At 43.1% G+C, this 25,518-nt stretch overlaps 1 protein-coding gene across 2 annotated transcripts; it reads left to right on the plus strand.

Annotated features, from left to right (window-relative positions):
- Positions 1-14: 14 nt before the first annotated feature.
- LOC311103522 (formin-like protein 1) lies at positions 15-20,244 on the plus strand. Of its 2 annotated transcripts, none has more exons than XM_084145094.1 (26): positions 15-97; positions 1,378-1,937; positions 7,866-7,949; positions 8,595-8,681; positions 8,959-9,032; positions 9,405-9,488; positions 11,179-11,322; positions 11,422-11,533; positions 11,629-11,705; positions 11,796-11,889; positions 12,050-12,124; positions 12,231-12,341; positions 12,458-12,607; positions 12,897-12,998; positions 13,114-13,651; positions 15,398-15,522; positions 15,699-15,901; positions 16,102-16,336; positions 16,435-16,503; positions 16,615-16,695; positions 16,937-17,066; positions 17,206-17,369; positions 17,502-17,603; positions 18,217-18,321; positions 18,496-18,592; positions 18,857-20,244. In XM_084145094.1, the coding sequence occupies exons 2-26, from the start codon at positions 1,761-1,763 to the stop codon at positions 18,919-18,921; spliced, it is 3,285 nt and encodes a 1,094-aa protein (XP_084001220.1). In that variant the 5' UTR covers positions 15-97; positions 1,378-1,760; the 3' UTR covers positions 18,922-20,244. The 2 variants fall into 2 exon arrangements, with proteins under 2 accessions (XP_084001220.1, XP_084001221.1); XM_084145095.1 differs by having other exon boundaries at positions 18-97; positions 1,336-1,937.
- Positions 20,245-25,518: the final 5,274 nt, after the last annotated feature.

Raw genomic sequence — 25,518 nt, forward strand, 5'->3', positions numbered from 1 at the left:
TCGAGAGCATCATGGGTGTGGGAAAACAATTTGCAGAAAGGGAACTACGCCCTCTGCTGGTTCACACAGTATGACATCTGGCCTCAAATAAGTGCAAGTAAGTGAGCATGTTTGGGCCGTATGGATCTATTGCTGCGTTCAAAACAAATGGGAACTCGGTTAAATCATGACGTCAGTGATCTTCAGGTCGGAAAGTCGGAGTTCTAGAAAGAGGCTCGAGTTCCCAAGTTGGAATTCCGATGTGGATGACCGTTCAAATCGATTTTTCCCAGTCGGAGGTCGTTTTTTTTCTCCCGAGTTCGCAGTTGTTTTGAACGCATTCAAGTCGGAAGTCGGAGATTTCCGAGTTCCCAGCTGTTTTGAACGCGGCATATGGCTGCGTTTACACAGGCATCCCAATTATGATATTGCTTTCACTAATTGGACCAATCAGATCAGCTCTGAAAAATATCTGATGTGATGAAGATCTGATGTGATGTGATGTGATTGGCCAAAAGATCAGAATTTGGCTGCCTGTCTAAACGCAGTCATGGGCTCCTCATATCTGGAAGTAGGCCTGCTGCTGATGCTTTAAAAACATTAATGCTCTGGGACATTAATCAATTAAAAAAAGTCTGGTAGAAAATTGTGTACAAATGTCTACTAAGACCCTTTTGATGTTCTGATTGTCAACAATTTATTCACCACCACATGGAAACAACGCTGGGCAATTTTGCCTTGACTTCACTAGGGGTAGCAATGTGCATATCTGACACAGGGTAGCGCTCTTGGAGTGTTCTTTGAGGGTACACTGGGTAAAACGCAACTGCACTCACACTTCCACAAGCTATGTTCTGGTAGTGGTTTCCTAACAATGGAAAGTCAAGAAAGTTATGATAAAAACACCTTAATCCACCCTCTACCATTTGGCATGCACCCACCATCCACGAGGCCAGATACGTGTAGTTACTTCATAGCTCATATGAGTCTTCGTAACTTATATGACTATAGGCCCAATACACCTACGTAGTCTTCCTTTATCCCTTCTTTTTTCCACCACCTTTACTCTCTTGTCTATCTTCTCCAACAATCACTTTCCTCCCTCTCTGCTTCTTCCTCAGTCTCCTCTCTCCACCCTACTCTACTTTACTCCACCCCCTTGTAGTTGTGTTTCTCTCACACACAGCAGGAAGTTACTCTTCTGCTTTTTCTGGTTATGCGGTTTCTGCCTTTGCTGCAACGACTGTGTCAAACTCCCCTCTCCTTCCTGTAACACCCATGCCCTGCGTGTCTGTGCTGAGCTCACTGTAGGAACTTTGAGCAGTTAATAGTAAAAACAACATCTTACTTCAACAGGCGCCACTTTTCAGGTTTAAAGTTTGTCCGATTTTTTCCCAGTAACACCTGTTATCCAGCAGAGAGTGAGGAGAGTGGAAGAGATACAGGATGAGGAGGAAAGATGTTGCTCCATCAAACATCCTCATCTCAGGACCAAGACAATTGCAGTAGGCCAGTGGCTGTTCGATCCACCTGCCTAATCTCACAGAGACGTTGAAGTGCCAAGGACTCAAAGACCTGTTTTTATTTGCGTTCTCTTTTTTAAAAAAAAAACGTAATTGGACTGCCTGCCCTACACTGGAAGTAACTAGCTACTTTTTTTCAGTGTGCGCAGACATCGGAGTTGGAGTTTCAATCTGTTTTGAAATTAGGCCTACTAGCACTAACAGTTCAAAGAGAGTGTTTTTTTAACCTTTCCCCTGGATTACCTGTTGACGTTTGTGATGGGGAATGCGGCAGGGGGAATAGAGCAGGCAGATGGCCGGGAGGCCAAGCACTCTGTGGGGTCAGGAACGGGCCTGAGTGACCCCACCCCGACCCTGCAGAAGAAGCATTCTGCTCCCCCCAAGCTGCCCGTGCCCTCAGAGGAGGAGCTGGAGGAGCGCTTCAGTGTGGTTCTGGTGAGTGGCAGGACAGGAGGGGAGACACACATCATGCATATCAACACACAGAAATACAGGCACATCACACAGGAATTTAGTTGCATCACACACCTACTGTATTGCACTGATATCTAAAGTAGCAGGTAAAATCCCTCACTTAAATATGCTGGGTGCCAAATGTCTGAGAGAAAATACATTCAGTTTTACATTTGAATTCTGTCAAGGTAATTCTGGTTCCTGTTAAAAAACAATGCCGTCTCTCTCACTGCAGCCAGTCATGTTAGTAAAGAGAGCTGACATTTTGTTGGCCTCAATCCCATCCAAAAGCTCACATCCTCTTTTAGATATTTTGAAATGGGCCTCTCTGCTCAGCCTGTGTTCAAATGATGTCATAGACTGCAGTCTGCACTCTTAGAGGAACTGGAGACACCATGAAGGCAAGGTGCTGGATTGAGCAATAGATTTAGCATGAAAGAGACCACAAGACTAAGACAGGAAGGCAAATGTTTCTCAAATATTTCAACATGTCATTTCCCATCAGTTAACACCTATGGAGGACAACATAATGCTATCAATCCAATACTAGAATAATATAATTATAAATGTCACCTTGTCCTAGAGAGATTTACATGGTTATCAAAATGTCATGCCAGGGTAAGCTTATACGAAACACAGCCCTTATTTTCAGTGTTTATAAAATCCCCTATGGGAAAAATGAATGGTGGAAAACAATTGGAACCATTTCCTTGTTTGACTGATAGGTTTTATGGGTATTATGACTCATACTGTGGTACCCATATAGGGTCTCTAAATTGAGAAATGTTCCAGAAATGTAAACTCAGTCGTTTACATTTTCCAGTGATGAAGACATGGATGTCTCATGGTAGGGTGAGGATATAAAAAATGGGCAAACTTTGAGCACCTCTATCTCCTAAAGGTTTTGTCATTCAGGTCCAAAGAAATCACTTTCTGTCCACTTCTACCATAGGAAAATTTGTATGGGACGTTTAGTTCATATCAAAAGGGGTGAGGTCAAAACGTTTTTGAAATCAAATGGAACGACCCATACCCCAAAATGTAGGTGTGTGCGTGTGTGTGTGCATGCTTGCGTGTGTGTGTGTGTGCATACTTGCGTGTGTGTGTGTGCGCGCGTGCATTCATGTGTACAACCCATGTGCACATAAGAGTATACAGTGCCTTCGGAAAGTATTCAGACCCCTTGACCTTTTCCACATTTTGTTATGTCACAGCCTTATTCTAAAATTGATTAAATTGTTTTTTTCCCCCTCATTAATCTACACACAATACCCCATAATGACAAAGCAAAAACAGGTTTTTAGAAATGTTGCTAATTGATTAAAAATCAAAAAATTAAATATCACATTTACATAAGTATTCAGACCCTTTACTCAGTACTTTGTTGAAGCACCTTTGGCAGCGATTACAGCATCGAGTCTTCTTGGGTATGACGCTTCAAGCTTGGCACACCTGTATTTGGGAAGTTTCTCCCATTCTTCTCTGCAGATCCTCTCAAGCTCTGTCAGGTTGGATGGGGAGCGTCGCTGCACAGCTATTTTCAGGTCTTTCCAGAGATGTTCGATCAGGTTCAAGTCCATGCTTCACCGTATTGATGGTGCCAGGTTTCCTCCAGACGTGACGCTTGGCATTCAGGCCAAAGAGTTCAATCTTGGTTTCATCAGATCAGAGAATCTTGTTTCTCATGGTCTGAGAGTCTTTAGGTGCCTTTTGGCAAACTCCAAGTGGGCTGTCATGTGCCTTTTACTGAGGTGTGGCTTCTGACTGGCCACTCTACCATAAAGGCCTACTTGGTGGAGTGCTGCAGAGATGGTTGTCTTTCTGGAAGGTTCTCCCATCTCCACAGAGGAACTCTAAAGCTCTGTCAGAGTGACCATCGGGTTCTTGGCCACCTCCCTGACCAAGGCCCTTCTCCCCCGATTGCTCAGTTTGGCCAGGCGGCCAGCACTAGGAAGAGTTTTGGTGGTTCCAAACTTCTTCCATTTAAGAATGATGGAGGCCACTGTGTTCTTGGGGACCTTCAATGCTGCAGACATTTTTTGGTACCCTTCCCCATATCTGTTCCCCGACACAATCATGTCCCGGAGCTCTACGGACAATTCCTTCGACCTCATGGCTTGTTTTTTTTATTTTCTTTAACATGCACTGTCAACTGTGGGACCTTATATAGACAGGTGTGTGCCTTTCCAAATCATGTCCAATCAATTGAATTTAACACAGGTAGACTCCAATCAAGTTGTAGAAACATCTCAAGGATGATCAATGGAAACAGGATGCGCCTGAGCTCAATTTCGAGTCTCATAGCAAAGGGTCTGAATACTTATGTAAATAAGGTATTTATGTTTTATATTTGTAATACATTTGCAAAAATTATGGGGTATTGCTGAGGATTATTTAAAAACAAAGTGTGGAGAAAATCAAGGTGTCACGCCCTGACTCTGGGGACTCGTATATGTTGAGTCAGGGTGTGTATGTTCTATGTGGTGTATTTCTATGTTGGGTTTCTATTATGTGTAGATCTATGTTGGCCGGTGTGGTTCCCAATCAGAGGCAGCTGTAGCTCGTTGTCTCTGATTGGGGACCATACTTAGGCAGCCTATTGGCACTAGTGGGTTGTGGGATCTTGTTCCAGTTAAGGTATGTTGTGTTGTGCTGCCTTGGACTTCACGTTTCGTTTTGTTGTTTTGTCGGTTGTTTATTCCTTTAAATAAACATGTATGCATATCACGCTGCGCCTTGGTCTGACCCGTTCATGAACGAACGTGACAGAAGATCCCAACAAACGAGGACCAAGCAGCGTGTTAAGGAGCAAACGCCGGGAAGTCAACGGGAGGTTACATTAGTAGATGTCCTCCTCGGTTTGGGGAGAATTACAGAGGAGGAGGCCGTCCGTTACCGGAAGGCGACGAAGGTAGATACCCAGGCAGGAGAGGTGCAACGGCAACGCAGAGGACGCCGGTCGAGGAGGAAGCCCGAGAGACAGCCCCAATATTTTATTTTGGGGGGGGCTAAAGGGGTGGTCGGGGAGCGAGAGAGAGGAGCCCCGACCACTGCACCCGGTCGGTTTTCAGATTGGGTCCCTACGACCATGGGAAGAGGAGTGGGAACAGTATTATACTGAGGAGTCGGAGGATGACGACGACGACGAGGTTCTGTTCCCTAACTCGTGGGGGCACCCGGAGGAGTCCTCACGGGAAGAAGAGTGCCCACGACAGAGACCAGAGAGGCAACCCCAAGAACATTTTGGGGGGGGCACACGTTGTGGACGACAAGGCAGCAGGAGGCCGTTAAAGGGCGGGTCTGCAGGTTAGGAGAGGAGGCCACTCCTACAGGAGGCTATAAGGGAGAAGGAAAGTGTAGAGGCACGGCGAGAGGAGCTGGTTAGGCAGCAGAAGGAGCGGGGGTTAATAAAGGAACCCAGTTCAGCTCCTTGCACCAAGCAAGTGGTGCGTGTCGCCAGTCCGGTCCGGCCCGTTCCTGCTTCCTGCACTAAGCCAGTGGTGCGTGTTCCCAGTACGGCCCGACCCGTTCCTGCCCCTCGCACCAAGACAGTGGTGCGCGTCGCCAGCCCGGTCCGGCCTGTTCCTGCTCCTCGCACCAAGCCAGTGGCTCTGGGGACTCGTATATGTTGAGTCAGGGTGTGTATGTTCTATGTGGTGTATTTCTATGTTGGGTTTCTATTATGTGTAGGTCTATGTTGGCCGGTGTGGTTCCCAATCAGAGGCAGCTGTAGCTCGTTGTCTCTGATTGGGGACCATACTTAGGCAGCCTATTGGCACTAGTGGGTTGTGGGATCTTGTTCCAGTTAAGGTATGTTGTGTTGTGCTGCCTTGGACTTCACGTTTCGTTTTGTTGTTTTGTCGGTTGTTTATTCCTTTAAATAAACATGTATGCATATCACGCTGCGCCTTGCTCTGACCCGTTCATGAACGAACGTGACACAAGGGGTCTGAGTACTTTCCGAAGGCACTGTATGTCTTTCTGAGTGTGTATGTGGTAATATGTGTGTATGAGTAACCTCATGTCTGTATGTACAGCGTGTGGTCCTCTGTAGCTCAATTGGTAGAGCATGGCGCTTGTAACGCCAGGGTAATGGGTTCGATCCCCGGGACCACCCATATGTAAAAATTTATGCACACATGACTGTAAGTCGCTTTGGATAAAAGCGTCTGCTAAATGGCATGTTATATTATTATTTATATTCACATACATATTGTGTACATTTAGTTTTTTGTTGCTAGTCTTTGTCCCTCAAAATCCACCATCGGTCTCTCCCATACTGTACCCCACCCAAACACTATAGCTATGTCCCCAGCAAAGCCACACTTACTGGGGCACACGTCATCCTCAGAGGTTTGTTAACGTGTATAGAGGAAACCACAAACTATTGTTTGAGAACATTCAATTCCGTATATCTAACCACAGTCCATCCACACCCTTCTTAGTAGGCCCAAGACTGCCTCGACTAAAACATCACTCATCTAAAATGCCTTAAATAACTTTCATTAGCTGTTAGTTTGGCTGACAACATCTATGGTGTTATTATGTGTGGCGTGTCACATGAGAATGATGCTTACTAAAATATTGTATTTCACCATGTTAATCAATAGACATGACAGAGTTGAATCAGCTTCTTGTGATATACAGTACCAGTCAAAAGTTTGGACACACCTACTCATTTCAGGGTTGTTCTTTTATATTTACTATTTTCTACGTTGTAGAATAATAGTGAAGACATCAAAACTATGAAATAACACATATGGAATCATGTAGTAATCAAAAAAGTGTTAAACAAATCAAAATATATTTTATATTTGAGATTCTTCAAAGCAGTCTCCCTTTGCCTTGATGACAGCTTTGCACACTCTTGGCATTCTCTCAACCAGCTTCATGAGGTAGTCACCTGGAATGCATTTCAATTAACAGGTGTGCCTTGTTAAAAGTTAATTTGTGGAATTTCTTTACCTAATAGGGCTATCTTCTGTATACTACCCCTACCTTGTCACAACACAACTGATTGGCTCAAACGCATTAAGAAGGTGACTACCTCATGAAGCTGGTTGAGAGAATGCCAAGAGTGTGCAAAGCTGTCATCAAGGCAAAGGGTGGCTACTTTGAAGAATCTCAAATATATTTTGATTTGTTTAACACTTTTTTGGTTACTACATGATTCCATATGTGTTATTTCATAGTTTTGATGTCTTAACTATTATTCTACAATGTAGAAAATAGTAAAAATAAAGAAAAACCTTTGAATGAGTAGGTGTGCCCAAACTTTTGACTGGTACTGTATACACACACCATATTTTCTTGTAGAAGGGCCACGTGGCTCACCTGTCATAGAGACGAATATCTATTGAATCAATCAGGTTAAATCCACTTGAATGTAACAGCAACTCACTCAAACAGGCCATGGCTAAAGGACTACTGTATAGGCAAGCTATGCTCAATGATGAATGGAGGAGCATTATCTGTATGTGTTAGAAAATGCTCATGACTAGACCTGATACATGCTCATAGATGGTTTCCATTAGTTACCAACAATACATGTAAACAGTGAGTCATCTCTGTGGTGTAGGATGATGATAGCATTCACTGATAACTCTGGTGGGGACATCTGTGGTTTCTGATCACATTTGAACAGCATGGCACGAACAGGAAGCGTTATGACAATGTGCACAAGAGTGTTGGCTGGTTGGTAGTGAAGAAAGAAATGAAAAAAATATTTTATTTAAGATTATATTATTATGCAGGCACTGCTTAATTTAAGTCTATTGAGTAACATGTCGTTGTAGACCGGTCAGAGTTCATTTAAATACAAGATCCCCAAAGACCCCAGTTGTAATCACAATAACAGTTTAAAGTCATTATTGATGTAGGTTTTTGAAGTGCATCTTATTCTATTCTCAGAGCTATATGAACCTGCCTCCAGACAAGCTGAAGCTGTTGAGTCAGTACGACAATGACAAGAAGTGGGAGCTGATCTGTGATCAGGTAAGAACATTACATCTTGTTGGGCGCCTTATATGGGGTGATTGGTTCATGCATTAGTATATACACAGTTCTACATGATTGGGTAACGCTTTATTTCAGCGGTCCATAATAAACAATTTATTAATCATTACTCCCACATTTATGAATAATCATAAGTAAAGTATTTTTGCAGTCCCTAATCTAAAGCAAGCACTATTTAACCATAACCATAACCCTTACCTAACCTAACCTAACCTAACCTAACCATAACCATAACCATAAATGGTGTGTCATATTTTAGTAAATACCTAATAAATGGTTTGTTACGGATCGTTAAAATAAAGTGTAACCCATGATTGTATCTGAGAGGAAGTGTTATAAAAACACAGCATACGGAAATAACTGTGAAGAAAAATAAATATGTATTGCTGGTGTCCAGTTGCCAATATGTAATGTAGGTCAGAGTGCAAAAGGTCATATAGTCTGTTTCTACCACAACACTAAAACTCTGATGGGTTCCTGTGGTAAGCACGTTTGCCCTCAGCAGGTTGGCATGGTAACAAAGTGGTTTACGGTGCTTGTTGTGTTTGACTGTGTTATTTTTCCTCTCACTCACCCTCCTCCCCTCATCCCCTTCTCCTTCCTCCCTCCGTTCTGTGTGGTCAGGAGCGGTTCCAGGTGAAGAACCCCCCCTCTACCTATCTGACCAAGATCAAGAGCTTCTACCAGGACCAAGGAGGAGTGACCCGCAGGGTGGGTGTACAGTACCTCCCTTCCCGCTCACGTTCATAGAGCTTCTAGTCATTCTCACCGTAGCCAGGGATTTCAAGAACTAAATATGCGTGTTTTGGAACAATGGGATAACAATATTACATCTACAGTAGTAGTACATCCTTGCATTTTATGACAAAGCCACTAAGCGAGTAATATAAGGCCAGTCTCATTAGCATAACTACTGAACTACGGATATAAAGGTTTGTGAGTTTCCTTAATTCATAGAGCTTCTCTGTATGGTTTTGGCCTATTTCAGTTCAAGAGGCAGGTCCAGGAGTCCACCCAGGTACTGAGAGAGCTGGAGATCTCCCTCCGCACCAATCATATTGGGTGAGTGACTGGACCAGGATTAGCCTCTGCCGAGTCCCGAACGACCGGAAGTTCTGGTTTTCTGGGGAAATGGAAAGAGAGCCTGTGACGCGACTTCCGCTTTTGGACGTTAACAAGGCGACTCTCCATCTTAACTACTCCTCCACATTTACTGGATTGGTTGAACAATGCAGAAGAGAACCTCCCCCGACAGTTTTTTTTCTTCTTCTCGTCAAGACCAGTATGTACGGGATCTAGTTTCAGGCGTTTCTTTTACGCCTGCTATGTTAGGTTTGACCAGGACTGGTCCAGCAGGTATCCCATTAGTCAGTACGACTGACTCAACTGTCCTTAAAGTAGTATTGGGTTCTAATTCTCTTTCTCTCTATATAGCTGGGCCCAGGAGTTTCTGAATGAGGAGAACCAGGGTTTGGATGTATTAGTGGACTACCTGTCCTATGCCCAGTGTGACGCTTCGTGAGTATCCCTTGCAGCCTCCCATTCAGTCTTAACAGAATCCCATACTGTATCAATGAGACATAGATTAATGCTTGATTATCTACAGTGATGGAAAAAAGTATTTGATCCCCTGCTGATTTTGTAAGTTTGCCCACTGACAAAAAATTATCAGTCTATAATTTTAATGGTAGGTTTATTTGAACAGTGAGAGACAGAATAACAACAAAAAAATCCAGAAAAACGCATCTAAAAAATGTTATAAATTGATTTGCATTTTAATGAGGGAAATAAGTATTTGACCCCCTCTCAATCAGAAAGATTTCTGGCTCCCAGGTGTTGTTTATACAGGTAACGAGCTGAGATTAGGAGCACACTCTTAAAGGGAGTGCTCCTAATCTCAGCTTGTTACCTGTATAAAAGACACCTGTCCACAGAAGCAATCAATCAATCAGATTCCAAACTCTCCACCATGGCCAAGACCAAAGAGCTCTCCAAGGATGTCAGGGACAAGATTGTAGACCTACACAAGGCTGGAATGGGCTACAAGACCATCGCCAAGCAGCTTGGTGAGAAGGTGACAACAGTTGGTGCGATTATTCGCAAATGGAAGAAACACAAAATAACTGTCAATCTCCCTCAGCCTGGGGCTCCATGCAAGATCTCACCACGTGGAGTTGCAATGATCATGAGAACGGTGAGGAATCAGCCCAGAACTACACGGGAGGATATTGTCAATGATCTCTAGGCAGCTGGGACCATAGTCACCAAGAAAACAATTGGTAACACACTACGCCGTGAAGGACTGAAATCCTGCAGCGCCCGCAAGGTCCCCCTGCTCAAGAAAACACATATACATGCCCGTCAGAAGTTTGCCAATGAACATCTGAATGATTCAGAGGAGAACTGGGTGAAAGTGTTGTGGTCAGATGAGATCAAAATGGAGCTCTTTGGCATCAACTCAATTCGCCGTGTTTGGAGGAGGAGGAATGCTGCCTATGACCCCAAGAACACCATCCCCACCGTCAAACATGGAGGTGGAACATTATGCTTTGGGGGTGTTTTTCTGCTAAGGGCCATGTACCGTCAAATCTTGGGTGAGAATCTCCTTCTCTCAGCCAGGGCATTGAAAATGGGTCGTGGGTGGGTATTCCAGCATGACAATGACCCAAAACACACGGCCAAGGCAACAAAGGAGTGGCTCAAGAAGAAGCACATTAAGGTCCTGGAGTGGCCTAGCCAGTCTCCAGACCTTAATCCCATAGACAATCTGTGGAGGGAGCTGAAGGTTTGAGTTGCCAAATGTCAGCCTCGAAACCTTAATGACTTGGAGAAGATCTGCAAAGAGGAGTGGGACAAAATCCCTCCTGAGATGTGTGCAAACCTGGTGGCCAACTACAAGAAACGTCTGACCTCTGTGATTGCCAACAAGGGTTTTGCCACCAGGTACTAAGTCATGTTTTGCAGAGGGGTCAAATACTTATTTCCCTCATTAAAATGCAAATCAATTTATAACATTTTTTACATGCGTTTTTCTGGATTTTGTTGTTGTTATTCTGTCTCTCACTGTTCAAATAAACCTACCATTAAAATTATAGACTGATAATTTTTTGTCAGTGGGCAAATGTACAAAATGAGCAGGGGATCAAATACCTTTTTCCCTCACTGTATATGTGACTATATGTTTGTGTATTTGGGAATGTATCAATAGGTTTGACAGGGAGGGTGCTGAGAATGGGGGAACACTGTCAGAGAGAGGGAAGCCAGCGGAGAGGTCCATGGAGGACCTGAATAAGAGTGCAGGAAGCCCCCCTACACATGGCATGACCAGAGCAGCCCGCGCCCTAACCGTACGGTAAGAACCATCAGCCGTAATGAGACCCGAGTCTCACCCAAAATATTCTACTGCAAAGTGACCACCATCTCTTCCATCCTCTCAATATCTTCTTTGCAGGATAACCTCTCTGGCACAGAGTAGGAGAACTCAGAAGAGCTCTAGATTGACCAGTCATAGGGACGACGTCCATGTGTGCATCATGTGTCTGCGTGCCATCATGAACTACCAGGTGTGTGTTTGTGTGTGTGTTGTGCGGTGTGTGTGCATGACCGTGATATGGAGTTTGAAATAGTGAAATTACAGAGCTGATTATCACTTTTTCAGTCGGGCTTCAACCAAGTGATGACACACCCACGCTGTGTCAACGAGATCACTCTCAGTCTCAACAACAGGAACCCCAGGTATGAACACCTGTGTGTGTGTGTGCATGTGTGTGTGCATGCTTGTGCATGTGTGTGTGTGATGTGATATGATATTCCTGGTCTCTACAGAACCAAAGCCCTGGTGTTGGAGCTGTTGGCTGCTGTGTGTCTTGTGAGGGGCGGTCATGACATCATTCTCGCTGCCTTCGACAACTTCAAGGAGGTGAAGGGATTTACCAAACTTAGACACACTAGAACAGACTTTACTTGACCAATATGTACTGTATGTCATCTGTGATGTGGATGACAGATGTGGACATCTGTTGAAGTGCATGACCGTGTTACTGAAACAAGGAACGTCTGTCCCATGTCTTTTCACTCAGGTGAGCGGAGAGAAGAACCGCTTTGAGAAACTGATGGAGTACTTTAGCAACGATGACAGCAACATTGACTTCATGGTACGTGGACACAAAACGGTTTTAAATCTACTGGCTGATGTGTTGACATTGCTCACAATGTAGTTCTGAAAGGTTAAAGATCAAATATGATGATCCCTCTCTTCAGGTGGCCTGTATGCAGTTCATTAACATTGTGGTGCATTCGGTGGAGAATATGAACTTCCGTGTTCACCTGCAATATGAGTTCACTCACCATGGACTGGACCAGTACTTAGAGGTAAGCTCTCATCTCATTGTGGAAAATCAAACAGTCACAACCACAAAACCAACTCCTTAAAACTGAAATGAAACCGCCATGATAAAGATGATAATTTGTGTGTGTGTGTGTGTCAGACTCTGAAGCTGACAGAGAGTGAGAAGCTGCAGGTTCAGATTCAGGCCTACTTGGACAACGTGTTTGATGTGGGGGCTCTGCTGGAGGATGCAGAGAACAGGGGTGGGGTGCTGGACCATGTGGAAGAACTGCAGGAGCATAACACACAGGTCAGTGAAACATACTGTACACACACAGTCTGATTCATTCAAATCACACATCTAAACAATGTCAGCAATTATTCTATGACTCGGTCTGTGACCTCCAAATGATGTGTTGTGTCGTGTTGTGTCATGTGTTGTGTTGTGTCATGTGTTGTGTTGTGTCATGTTGTGTCGTGTTGTGTCATGTGTTGTGCTGTGTCGTGTTGTGTTGTGTTCTGTCATGTTGTGTTGTGTTGTGCTGTGTTGTGTCATGTTGTATTGTGTCGTGTTGTCGTGTTGTGTTGTGTTTTTGTAGCTGAGTGCCAGGCTAGAGGAGATTGAGAGCCAGTCTGCAGAGAGGATGGCTGAACTAGAGAAACAGCTCCTCCAAGCCACCAAGGAGACAGAGCTGCTCAAGGTCTGCACTGTACAGTTAACTGAGGATTGTTTACAATATAGTGTATCAGACAGAAAGGTATGTGTGTGATTGTGTGATGATAACTTTTCCTTGCCTTTGTGTGTGCGGCTGACAGGGGAACCTGCGGGACTCCTGTTCCCAGGTCAGTTCTCTGCAGCAGAGAGAGAGGGAGAGGGAGATAAGCCAGGAGAGGGAGCGGGACAGAGAGCGTCTAAGCCAACCCTCCTCTGAGCTGGAACTCAAGGTGCAGGAGCTGCAGGACCGAGGGCTGATCCGCCTGGGACGCACCCCCTCTGGGGCCCTAGACCTCCAGGTGGTGCCTGTCACCATCATCGAGTACGTCCCCGCCCCAGCCTCTGAGCCCATGCTCAGCTCCACTGGACCTACTGGCCCAGACGTCCCTGATGCCACTCCCTCCTCAGCCATCTCTGCTGTCTCCCCTCCTCCTCCTCCCCCACCCCCTCCACCTTCTGGGCCTGTTGGACCTATTCCCCCACCCCCTCCACCTCCTCCTCCTCCCCCGCCTGGCTCTGGTGGCCCACCTCCCCCTCCTCCTCCCCCCGGGGGAGGTCCACCCCCACCTCCTCCTCCACCTGGCGCTGGTGGACCCCCGCCCCCACCCGGAGGCCCACCTTCTGGAGACAGCCAAGCCGGTAAGGTGACTCTTATCTGCTTTCATTAGAGATATACAGATAGAGTGGCTTGCGAAAGTATTCATCCCCCTTGGCATTTTTCCTATTTTGTTGCCTTACAACCTGGAATTAACCTAGGTTTGTATCATTTGATTTACACAACATACCTACTACCACTTTGAAGATGCAAAATATTTTTTATTGTGAAACAAACAAGAAATAAGACAAAAAAAACAGAAAACTTGAGCATGCATAACTATTCACCCCCTCTGGGCTTTGACTAGGCCATTCCAAGACATTTAAATGTTTCCCCTTAAACCACTTGAGTGTTGCTTTAGCAGTATGCTTAGGATCATTGTCCTGCTGGAAGGTGAACCTCCGTCCCAGTCTCAAATCTCTGGAAGACTGAAACAGGTTTCCCTCAAGAATTTTCCTGTATTTCGCGCCATCCATCATTCCTTCAATTCTGACCAGTTTCCCAGTCCCTGCCGATGAAAAACATCCCCACAGCATGATGCTGCCACCACCATGCTTCACTGTGGGAATGGTGTTCTCGGGGTGATGAGAGGTGTTGGGTTTGCGCCAGACATAGAGTTTTCCTCAATGGCCAAAAAGGGGTGAAAACATATGCACGCACCACTTTTCCGTTATTTCTTTTTTTAGAATTTTTTGAAACAAGTTATTTTTTTCATTTCACTTCACCAATTTGGACTATTTTGTGTATGTCCATTACATGAAATCCATTTAAATTACAGGTTGTAATGCAACAAAATAGGAAAAACGCCAAGGGGGTAACTGCCAAAATAAAGGAAACACCAACATAAAGTGTCTTAATGGGGCGGTGGGCCACCACGAGCCAGAACCGCTTCAATGCACTTTGGCATAAATTCTAGAAGTGTCTAGAACTCCATTGGAGGGATGTGAAACCATTCTTCCATGAGAAATTCCATCATTTTGTGTTTTGTTGATGGTGGTGGAAAACGCTGTTTTAGGAACCACTCCAGAATCTCCCATAAGTGTTCAATTGGTTTGAGATCTGGTTAACTGAGAAGTCATGGCATATGATTTACATTGTTGTCATGCTCATCAAACCATTCAGTGACCATGCGTGCCCTGTGGGTAGGGGCATTGTCATCCTATGGGGGCATAGCTATGGTAGCCAACATAGTGGCCTGCCCAGCATTTTTATACATAACCCTAAGCATAATAGGAAGTTAATTCACTCAGGAACCACACCTGTGTGGAAGCACCTGCTTTCAATATACTTTGTAGCCCTCATTTACTTAAGTGTTTCCATAATTCTGGCAGTTATCAGTGGAGGCTGCTGAGGGGTGGACGGCTCATAATAATGGCTGGAACAGAGCTAATGGAATGGCATCAAACACCTGGAAAACCATGTATTTGATACCATTCCACCTATTCCTCTCCAGCCATTACCAAGAGCCTGTCCTCCCCAATTAAGGTGCCGCCAACCTCCGGTGTTATATGTATATATATATATATATATATATATTAATGGTAGGTAGCGGTCTACAGCAGATATTAGAAGATGAGAGAGGAAACCATTCATCTAGAGGAGAGATTAAGAGATTAGGGTATGAGAAGTCAAATAGGAGAGAGCTCCATGCTAATCAGATTGTCAATCAATCTCATGAATCTGTATGCGTCCAATTTGCTGAAGGGTGAAATGAGTGCATTGGCGATTGACAAATGTGATTGATTCTCTCTCCTACTCTCTCTTTCTCTTTCTCTCTCTCTTTCTCTTAGGAGGTAAAAGCAGGAAGCCCATCCAGACTAAGTTCCGGATGCCTTTGCTCAACTGGCAGGCACTGAAGCCCAACCAGGTGACTGGCACGGTCTTCAACGAGCTGGACGATGAGCAGGTCTTAGGGGTAAGACCAAACCTCCACACTGATACTGGTGCTGACTGTGCTCTACTCTTCCATTCTCCCTTCTCTCACCTTCCCTCTGACCCTCTTTCTACTCCTCTCTCTACCCCTGTCTCTCTCTCCCCTCCTTACCCTCCCTCTTCCTCCCTCTCTAACCATCTCTATGCATGTTGTGTCAGGAGCTGAACATGGAGGCGTTTGAGGAGCAGTTTAAGACCAAGGCCCAGGGTCCTCCAGCAGCTCTGTCCACTCTGAAGGTCAAGGTGGCCCAGAAGGCCCCCAGCAAGGTCAACCTGATCGAGGGCAACAAGGCCAAGAACCTGGCCATCACGCTACGCAAGGGAGGCAGGAGCCCTGCAGACATCTGCACAGCTATAGAGACGTATGGAACTCTATCTTCTACTATTCTGTGCCTTTCCTTAGTAAACATCTTTCTCACACATTTCATTAATTTTTTGTTCTAGTTAATCCCTTCATTCTCTTACTCCTCATCCCACCTTCCCCTAACACTCTTCTTTTGTCCATTCCTTATTATCTTTCTTCTCTCTCTCCCTCCCTCCTTCTCTCCCTCCTTCTCTCCAGGTATGACCAGCAGTCGTTGGGGCTGGACTTCCTGGAGCTGCTGGAGAGGTTTGTCCCGTCAGACTACGAGCTGAAGCTCCTCCAGAACTATGAGAAGGAGGGCCGTCCGCTGGATGAACTGTCAGAGGAGGACCGCTTCATGATGCGCTTTGGGAAGATCCCTCGTCTGGCCCAGCGAATCAACACCCTCACCTTCATGGGCAACTTCCCCGAGAGCGTCAAACGTCTGCATCCGGTAAGTCAGTTGCTCAGGCCATACAATGAAATTGTATCTGTACAACAATGACTTTCTTCTGAATCTGATACTATAGTCATTCATAATCTCACCTACAGCAACTGAACTCTATAATCGCAGCATCCATGTCCATTAAGTCCTCGGCCAAGCTGAAGAAGATGTTAGAGGTGAGTGGAGGGCTTCCCTGTCCGTCACTGCTAACCTCCAATCAGAGAGCCTCTTTAAACAGGCCTGCACTGTCTATGTAACACATTCTGTATCTGGCTCCTCCCCTCCAGATCATCCTAGCCTTTGGGAACTACATGAACAGCAGTAAGAGGGGTGCAGCCTTTGGGTTCCGCCTGCAGAGTCTGGACCTGGTGAGTACCCCTCTGCTCTTGAGGCAAAATTGTTTCCCTTATTTAACATGAATAGAACCATCACTAAAATGGAGATTAACTGTCTGAAATAGTATGGCTTAAGCTCTGTAACGATGAATAAGTCACTATTAGCTAAAGCCAGGTTTGGACTGTTGAGGGAGCTATGGTATGTTGATAGGCAGGCCAGTCCGTCTTTGAGAGATGACTCCATCTGTCCCTCCATTTGTCTCTGTCCTGTCAGCTGCTGGACACAAAGTCTACAGACCGCTCCCAGACCCTACTACACTTCATCTCCAGCATCGTCCAGGAGAAATACCCTGAACTCAACAACTTCCACACTGAGCTGCACTTTGTGGACAAGGCTGGCCTAGGTGCGTGAACGCAATCAACGCTTGCACGCATGCACACACATGCATGCGCAAACACATTTACACACAGCTTTAAAAAATGCAGCCCTTCATAGTGAGAATAACTGACGCCCTGTTTCTCTCCTGTGTTTGTGTGTTTCAGTGTCTCTGGACAGTATTCTTCAGGATATCCGCTCTCTGGAGAGGGGAATGGAAGTGACGAAGAAGGAGTTCCTGGTGCAGGAAGACAACACAGTGCTGAAGGATTTTGTCAAGGCAAACAGTGAATTACTGGACTCTTTACTCAAAGACAGCAAGACCGCTCAGGTTGGAATTCCATAACATTTGAACTTAATAGACACATCCAACACACATCATTCCACAGAAGATGTTCAATACCTATTTTATGATGTGTGTGTGTCATCTCTCCTCCTCTTCCTCTCTCACCTCCACCACTAGGAGGCATATGGCTCGGCGGTGGAGTATTTTGGAGAGAACCCCAAGACCACGCAACCCTCCATGTTTTTCCCTCTGTTTGTCCGCTTCATGAAGGCCTATAAGGTGAGGTGGTGCCCCCATAATGAGGCAGCACAGAGGGAAAGGATAATGAAATAGCTCATTATATTTCACTTGTGTCTATTGTGGGTGCATTTTGTATTTATATGAATGTTTGTTAAAGAGACAGTGCAGTCAAAAACGTGATTTTCTTGTGTTTTAAATATATTTTCCACACTATGAGGTTGGAAAAATACTGTGGAATTGTGAAAATTATGATGATGCACTTTTAGTGTAAGAGCTATTTGAAAAGACTGGCTGAAATTTCAGCTTGTTTGGCTGTGTGGGATTTTTGCACCACCTGGTAAATTAATAGACCAATAAAAAAGAAAGTTTGCCCTCCTCTCTGCCAATAGCAGCTAGTTTTCAGGTTACACATCCCTCCTATTAGGCTCCTCCAATTAGGCCCCTCACTCAGACCACTTCCAGACAGTCCTAGCAAAATTCTTGCTTGAGAAATAGCATTTTGCTAAGAAGCTATTTTTGTTTCTTTTTACCATTTTAATTGAAAACAATCACAGCAAGGTACTTAATTGTTGCCCAGAAATGATTTGATATTGAGATAAAACGGCTGCATTGGACCTTTAATGACCTGTTTTTGTGTCTGTGTCCCACACAGCAAGCAGAGCAGGATAATGAACAGAGGAAGAGACTGGAGGCCCAGAGCAGCGAGAACCAAGCAGAGTCTCCCTCCCCTAGAAAGAAAGAGGCTGCAGGACACAAGGTATGACAATAGACTATAGACCGATGCCCCATACCAACTCAACCACCACAATCTACATTCAATACAGTCAGTTAAAAAACTTCCCCTATGACTGCTCGACCAGTGACTGGTCATTCTAGTGTGGTCCATACTACATATGCCAATGTGTCAGCTTTACCCTTTGACCCCTGCCAGTCTCCCATGATGCCCAAGATGGACCTGATAGCGGAGCTGAAGAAAAGGCAGGTGAAGCCCCAGGTGAAGGATGGGGCCCTGGAGGACATCATCACAGGTATGACAAACCACTATGGCTAGAATACATTATGCACTATAGTCTTATAAGTCATTATAGTTTATGATCTATAAAACATCAGAGTTAAGGACGCTTATAGTCAATGTCATAACACATTATAAGTGGGCTATAAGGCACTATAAAATACATTAATGCTTTATATGTATGTAAATCACAAAGTGTTATCACACTTTTCACCAGTACATTCTGAGATAGATATCCCTTGCTAAGTTTCAGTGGTTGTGTCTATGTGCTTTGTCCCAGACCTGAGGAACTCCCCGTTCAGAGCAGCAGATGGACGGAGACCAGCACAGCGTCAAGACACCTGAACAACTCCAGCTCCAAGACCCACAACTCCACTGAGATTACTGTACACACACTCAATATCAAAGTGTATGCATACACAGAACACAAATACATACTTGTATTGTACATACACAATACACATACATTAGTACTGGAGATGATGTAGCCTTTTACTTATCAATACACATTTAAACAACAATATGAATTGTCAAAATAGATACGCAAGGTAGATGGATTATTTTAAATATGTTATTGGACCATAAACAGATATGGCTCATTAACCTTTACGGACCAAATAATGATGATCCAAAATTCTTTGACAATATATATAATAAATTATCAAGCCTGCAAGCAATTCAAGACAATATTGTTATGGTGGGGGATTATAATACTGTTTTAAATAGCTCAATGGACCGTAAAGGAAATCACACCACAAACAATCACCCACATGCTCTTAAGGAAATTGTGAATGTCATGGATACATTAGAATTAGTAGATATATGGAGGCTTAAATATACTGATCTAGTGAGATATACATGGCGGAGACTGAATCAAGCTAGTCGTCTTGACTTCTTTCTTATCTCATTCTCGTTGGCACCAAAAGTTAAAAAAGTGTTGATAGGGGACAGAATGCGGTCGGACCATCATATAATAGGCATATACATTACTCTTACTGAATTTCCACGTGGGCGAGGATATAGGAAATTTTATCAAAGCCTATTGGATGATAATTTATTTATAATTAGAACAAATGAATTTATAACTGACTTTTTCCAACATAACATAGGTACAGCGAATCCCCTTATTGTATGGGACACCTTTAAATGTGCCTTTAGAGGCCATGCAATTCAGTACTCATCTCGAAAACAAAAGCAATTTAGGTCAAAAGAGTTTATACTAAGAAAGGAAATAGAAAGTCTAACAGAACAGATAGATGGCAATCAAAACTGTAACATAGAGGCTCAGAATAAATTAGAGGAAAAACAAAAAGAAATTGAGAAACTTACTCAAGAAAGATCAAGTGTAATATATTATAAAAATAAAGCAAACTGGATGGAATATGGGGAAAAATGCAAAAAAATATTTTTTAATCTTCAACATAGGAATGCTACCAAAAAGAACTTAATGAAACTGGTTACAATTGACGGAGTCACCCATAATTCACCAAATGATATTTTGAAGGAAGAAACAAAGTACTTTAAGCATATGTTTTATTTTCAGTCGCCTCCATCTCCTCTAACTGAAGCTAATTGTAGAGATGTTTTTTCTATTGATAATGTCAAATTAACAGCCACACAGAAAGACTCATGTGAAGGTGAAATTACAGAGGAGGAACTTCTGGATGCAATTAAAGACTTTAAGTCTGGGAAAACTCCAGGGTTGGATGGCATACCAGTCGAGGTATACCAAACCTTTTTTGATATACTAAGAGGACCGTTATTAGCATGTTTTAACCACTCCTATGTAAATGGTAGATTATCTGACACTCAAGAAGAAGGTCTGATCTCATTATTACTGAAACAGGATACAAGTGGAAAATATAAAGATCCAGTCCATTTACAAAATTGGAGGCCCCTTACACTTCAGTGTTGTGATGCAAAAATCCTAGCAAAATGTATAGCGCATAGAATTAAAAAGGTATTGTCGGATATTATTCATTCTAATCAGACAGGTTTTTTACATGGAAGATACATTGGAGATAATATAAGGCAAGTATTGGAAACAATAGAACACTATGGAAAATATGGGAAAACAGGCCTGCTATTCATCGCAGACTTCGAAAAGGCATTTGATAAAGTTCGACTGGGGTTTATATATAAATGCCTGGAGCATTTCAATTTTGGAGAATCTCTTATAAAATGGGTCAAAATCATGTATAGTAACCCTAGGTGTAAATTAGTAAATAATGGCTATTTCTCAGAAAGTTTTAAACTGTCAAGAGGAGTGAAACAAGGTTGTCCACTATCGGCATATCTATTTATTGTGGCCATCGAGATGTTAGCTATTAAAATTTACATTTTAGTCATTTAGCAGACGCTCTTATCCAGTGCGACTTACAGTTAGTGAGTGCATACATTATTTTATTTTTTTTCATACTGGCCCCCCGTGGGAATCAAACCCACAACCCTGGCGTTGCAAACACCATGCTCTACCAACTGAGCTACAACTGAGCTACAAAGGATGATGTTTCCACCCCCATGCTTCACAGTAGGTATGGTGTTCTTTGGATGCAACTCAGCATTCTTTGTCCTCCAAACACGACGAGTTGAGTTTTTACCAAAAAGTTATATTTTGGTTTCATCTGACCATATGACATTCTCCCAATCCTCTTCTGGATCATCCAAATGCACACTAGCAAACTTCAGACGGGCCTGGACATGTACTGGCTTAAGCAGGGGGACACGTCTGGCACTGCAGGATTTGAGTCCCTGGCGGCGTAGTGTGTTACTGATGGTAGGCTTTGTTACTTTGGTCCCAGCTCTCTGCAGGTCATTCACTAGGTCCCCCCGTGTGGTTCTGGGATTTTTGCTCATCGTTCTTGTGATCATTTTGACCCCACGTGGTGAGATCTTGCGTGGAGCCCCAGATCGAGGGAGATTATCAGTGGTCTTGTATGTCTTCCATTTCCTAATAATTGCTCCCACAGTTGATTTCTTCAAACCAAGCTGCTTACCTATTGCAGATTCAGTCTTCCCAGCCTGGTGCAGGTCTACAATTTTGTTTCTGGTGTCCTTTGACAGCTCTTTGGTCTTGGCCATAGTGGAGTTTGGAGTGTGACTGTTTGAGGTTGTGGATAGGTGTCTTTAATACTGATAACAAGTTCAAACAGGTGCCATTAATACAGGTAACGAGTGGAGGACAGAGGAGCCTCTTAAAGAAGAAGTTACAGGTCTGTGAGAGCCAGAAATCTTGCTTGTTTGTAGGTGACCAAATACTTATTTTCCACCATAATTTGCAAATACATTCATAAAACATCCTACAATGTGATTTTCTGGAGAAAAAAATTCTCAATTTGTCTGTCATAGTTGACGTGTACCTATGATGAAAATTACAGGCCTCTCTCATCTTTTTAAGTGGGAGAACTTGCACAATTGGTGGCTGACTAAATACTTTTTTCCCCCACTGTATATATATAATATATATATATATATATATATATATATATATATATATATATATATATATATATATATATATATATATATATAATATAATTATTGTAAAATTAACTCTGTCCATAAGGTGTAGATAGTAAGTATAGACCGGAAGTAGAGGCCTGGGCATTGTTGTTCACTAATTTACTCCAAGTAGGGAAAGGATGGCGGGGTTGAAAAGTAATAAAGGGGAGTATATATATAAAAAACATGGGGGATTGGAAGTGATGCAGACAATTACATTGATAGAAGATACAATCTATCTGCAATATTAAGCTGATCCACCCCCCCCCCCCAAAAAAAAAATATATATATATATGAATTTACTCTGCAAATAGAACACAGAGTTTAAGCTATACGTCATGAGCAAATGTGTAACATAGAAATACATCTATGCATGTTTAACCATTATCCATTTAGCTTTTTAAAATAACTATACTTTTTTGTTTTGTTCATCTTTTAATTAGTACATTTTTTAAAATAAATAAAAATTACGTTTCACATTACTGTATTACCCCAAATTCATGACTCAATTACTTGCTTACCCTAGAGTGGATCCGTGACCTGCCAAGCCATGCCATTAGAAAGACAATGTGCCCTGTAATCATATCAGAGTGTTCACATTATGTCTGTAAATGAAACAGCCTCCTAGCCCCAGGGAAGATGAACAGAGAGGCCATTCCATACCCAGTTAACAATACTACAATGACACGTCTGAGGGCCGCCGCTGGACATGTGGGCGTCCACCTACTGAGATGATACTTTATTGATCCCAAAAGGCAAAGAAGATTAACTTACTGTCTACGATAAAGCAAAACCCAGACTCCACGACTGTACAAGAGAGCTGCACTTTATTAGACACAGAACCACAGCAAGTATGTACAAAAGGAGGCAGGTTCAACTGCCAGTCTTCTCACAGAAAAAAAAATCACATTTCTCACAGAATATCATGGCATCCACACTGATAAATGAGTATATCCAGTGTCAGTAGGTATTTATATCTACATAGATCTATTTTCTGTATTGTTCATTATATCACATTACTCTACAAGTGGGAGATCGTAATTGGTGGGTTTTTCTGGTGAAGGTGCGTTGAAGCATTCTGGATCGTTCTGGATCGTTCTGAATGGTTGGGAACACTCCTCACTCTTAGCCATCATCACCATAGCATCACTGATCACAGTAAGACTGAACATGCCTGTGTCACAGAAAGATCCATAATAAAAAGGGTCTGGTTCTCTACCGCTGTAAACCTTTAAAGTGGTACACCTCTTTTTCTTTCTCGCTCTGTTTTTTAAGAAAACATGTAGACAACACTTTTCAACTGCACTGTGCGATTGCTTGACAATATACATGCATTGTTTTATAATATACCTTTGTATCCATCATCTTTTTATTATTAAAACATTATTTTGGACATAATATTTTGTTGAACTTTCTAGGAATTACTCAGTCTATTTACATATAATTATAATATAATTTTGTTTCGTTTTCTTCTCGATGCCAAGATTTTGGAACATCCACACATTCATGTAAAAACCTCATACAGTACTATACACACCACAGAAAGCAAGTAAAACAATACACATATGTCTGTTTCATTTATTAAAAACATAACCAAACATGTCTCAATAGACAATGATTATGATGAAGAAGAAGAAAAAGCTAACGTTCCACATCTATCCGCGTTATGCGCTCTTGGTGGTCACTGAAACCTAAATGACTTATTCAATGCTGAGTCCCTTCTCTGTTAATAACTTTGGGCCATAATGATTTAATACCATCCTAAGTAAACCAACAGAAGTTCCAAAGAAAAGGCACGGCCCTAAGAACAGGTCTAGGAACAGCTCCCCTTACCTCAAAAATGAATGTTAGCTAGTGGAGGCGTGGGAGCAGACATTGTACTGGACCAGCTCAGAGGCAACCTCTTCCTAAACATACCAGTAGTATAGGCCAGCAGGCCAACAAAAGAGGAAACTCACACAACTGTTAAAAATAGTGCTCATAAAAATATCCCAGAATTAAAAATGAGCTCCACTGTATATTACATACCTGTCTTCTATACAGATAAATATTTTCAAATCAATATAAAAATGTTCTGCTTATGAATAAATAATTTGCTGATGTGAAATACAGTATCTCTCTTGAAGAATTAAAAAGGAAAGTCTGTATAAAATGCCTACTCATATAAATCCAAAAAAGAGGATGATTTAAATTGTACATTATAATAATTTAATCTAGGCCTATATATCACACTTTCTTCACAATTATATTAATATCATACACAAACATCTTAACGAAGATATATTTATAAATGTATAATTATTTTACTTTTCATTTAAAGTTTGCATGAATTATCTCTCTGATTGCCAGGGGCTTTCACTATGAGTGTCTCCACTCGCCACCATCCTTTCCTCATCCCCACCACCAATAAACCCCTCCAAGACTCTGCCATATTGAAATCTCCTGTCCAATAACACTAGTGTTACGGTGATTCAAAAAAAGCATTGTCACGCAGTCTTGGGGTTTCATCAGGGACTTTCCAGTGTAAAAGCAGCGAAGTGTGAAAACCTTCCTCCCTTCCTCCCCATCACCCTGCCAGACGCAAATACAGCGCTGGGAGTTATGGATTTGAGTGTGGAGCTGCATGAGTAAGTTAATTTCTTTCATTTGGCTTCACTTTATAAAACCCAGGGCTTGAGTCCTGCATTGCTACAGTGCAGCCAGCGTTCCGTGAGGTTGCCGTTTTCTCGCTGACAGAACAGAGGGTGTGCTTATTGCAATGCCACGGCCACATTCTGACATACTCGTGTGTGTGTGTGTGTGTGTGTGTGTGTGTGTGTGTGTGTGTGTGTGTGTGTGTGTGTGTGTGTGTGTGTGTGTGTGTGTGTCTGTCTGTCTGTCTGTCTGTCTGTCTGTCTGTCTGTCTGTCTGTCTGTCTGTCTGTCTGTCTGTCTGTCTGTCTGTCTGTCTGTCTGTCTGTCTGTCTGTCTGTATGTCTGTCTGTCTGTCTGTCTGTCTGTCTGTCTGTCTGTGTGTGTGTGTGTGTGTGTGTGTGTGTGTGTAGGCCAATATGTGGCCCTTTGTTCTGATCTTTACAGTAATGTGTTGTCGGAGCCACTGATCTGATTTGTGCCATCATACCAAGGTTCCTCCGCCTGCAAAGACAAACGTGCACATGAGCTGTACTGCTATAAGCCTACAAGAACATGTCTTTGGTGGGTCTCTAATGAAACCAAAGATCCAGAGGGTTCATGCAGATAGGTCCATTCTGTGCTCTCATGGGGAAATTGCAACATCGATCATTTTGTGCAATTATAATACAGTACCATGGCAGTCAGAAATACAGGCCCAATGGGAACCTCTTCCAAGAAGGGTTTGATTCATAGACACATCTCCCCCCAAGGACAGCACAGATAGCAAGGTGCAAAAAAGAATAGCCTTCTTAAACTCAAAAGGGTGTTA

This window comes from Coregonus lavaretus, assembly GCF_964263955.1.
Source record: "Coregonus lavaretus genome assembly, chromosome: 28".
In the NCBI taxonomy this organism is placed as follows: Eukaryota; Metazoa; Chordata; class Actinopteri; order Salmoniformes; family Salmonidae; genus Coregonus; species Coregonus lavaretus.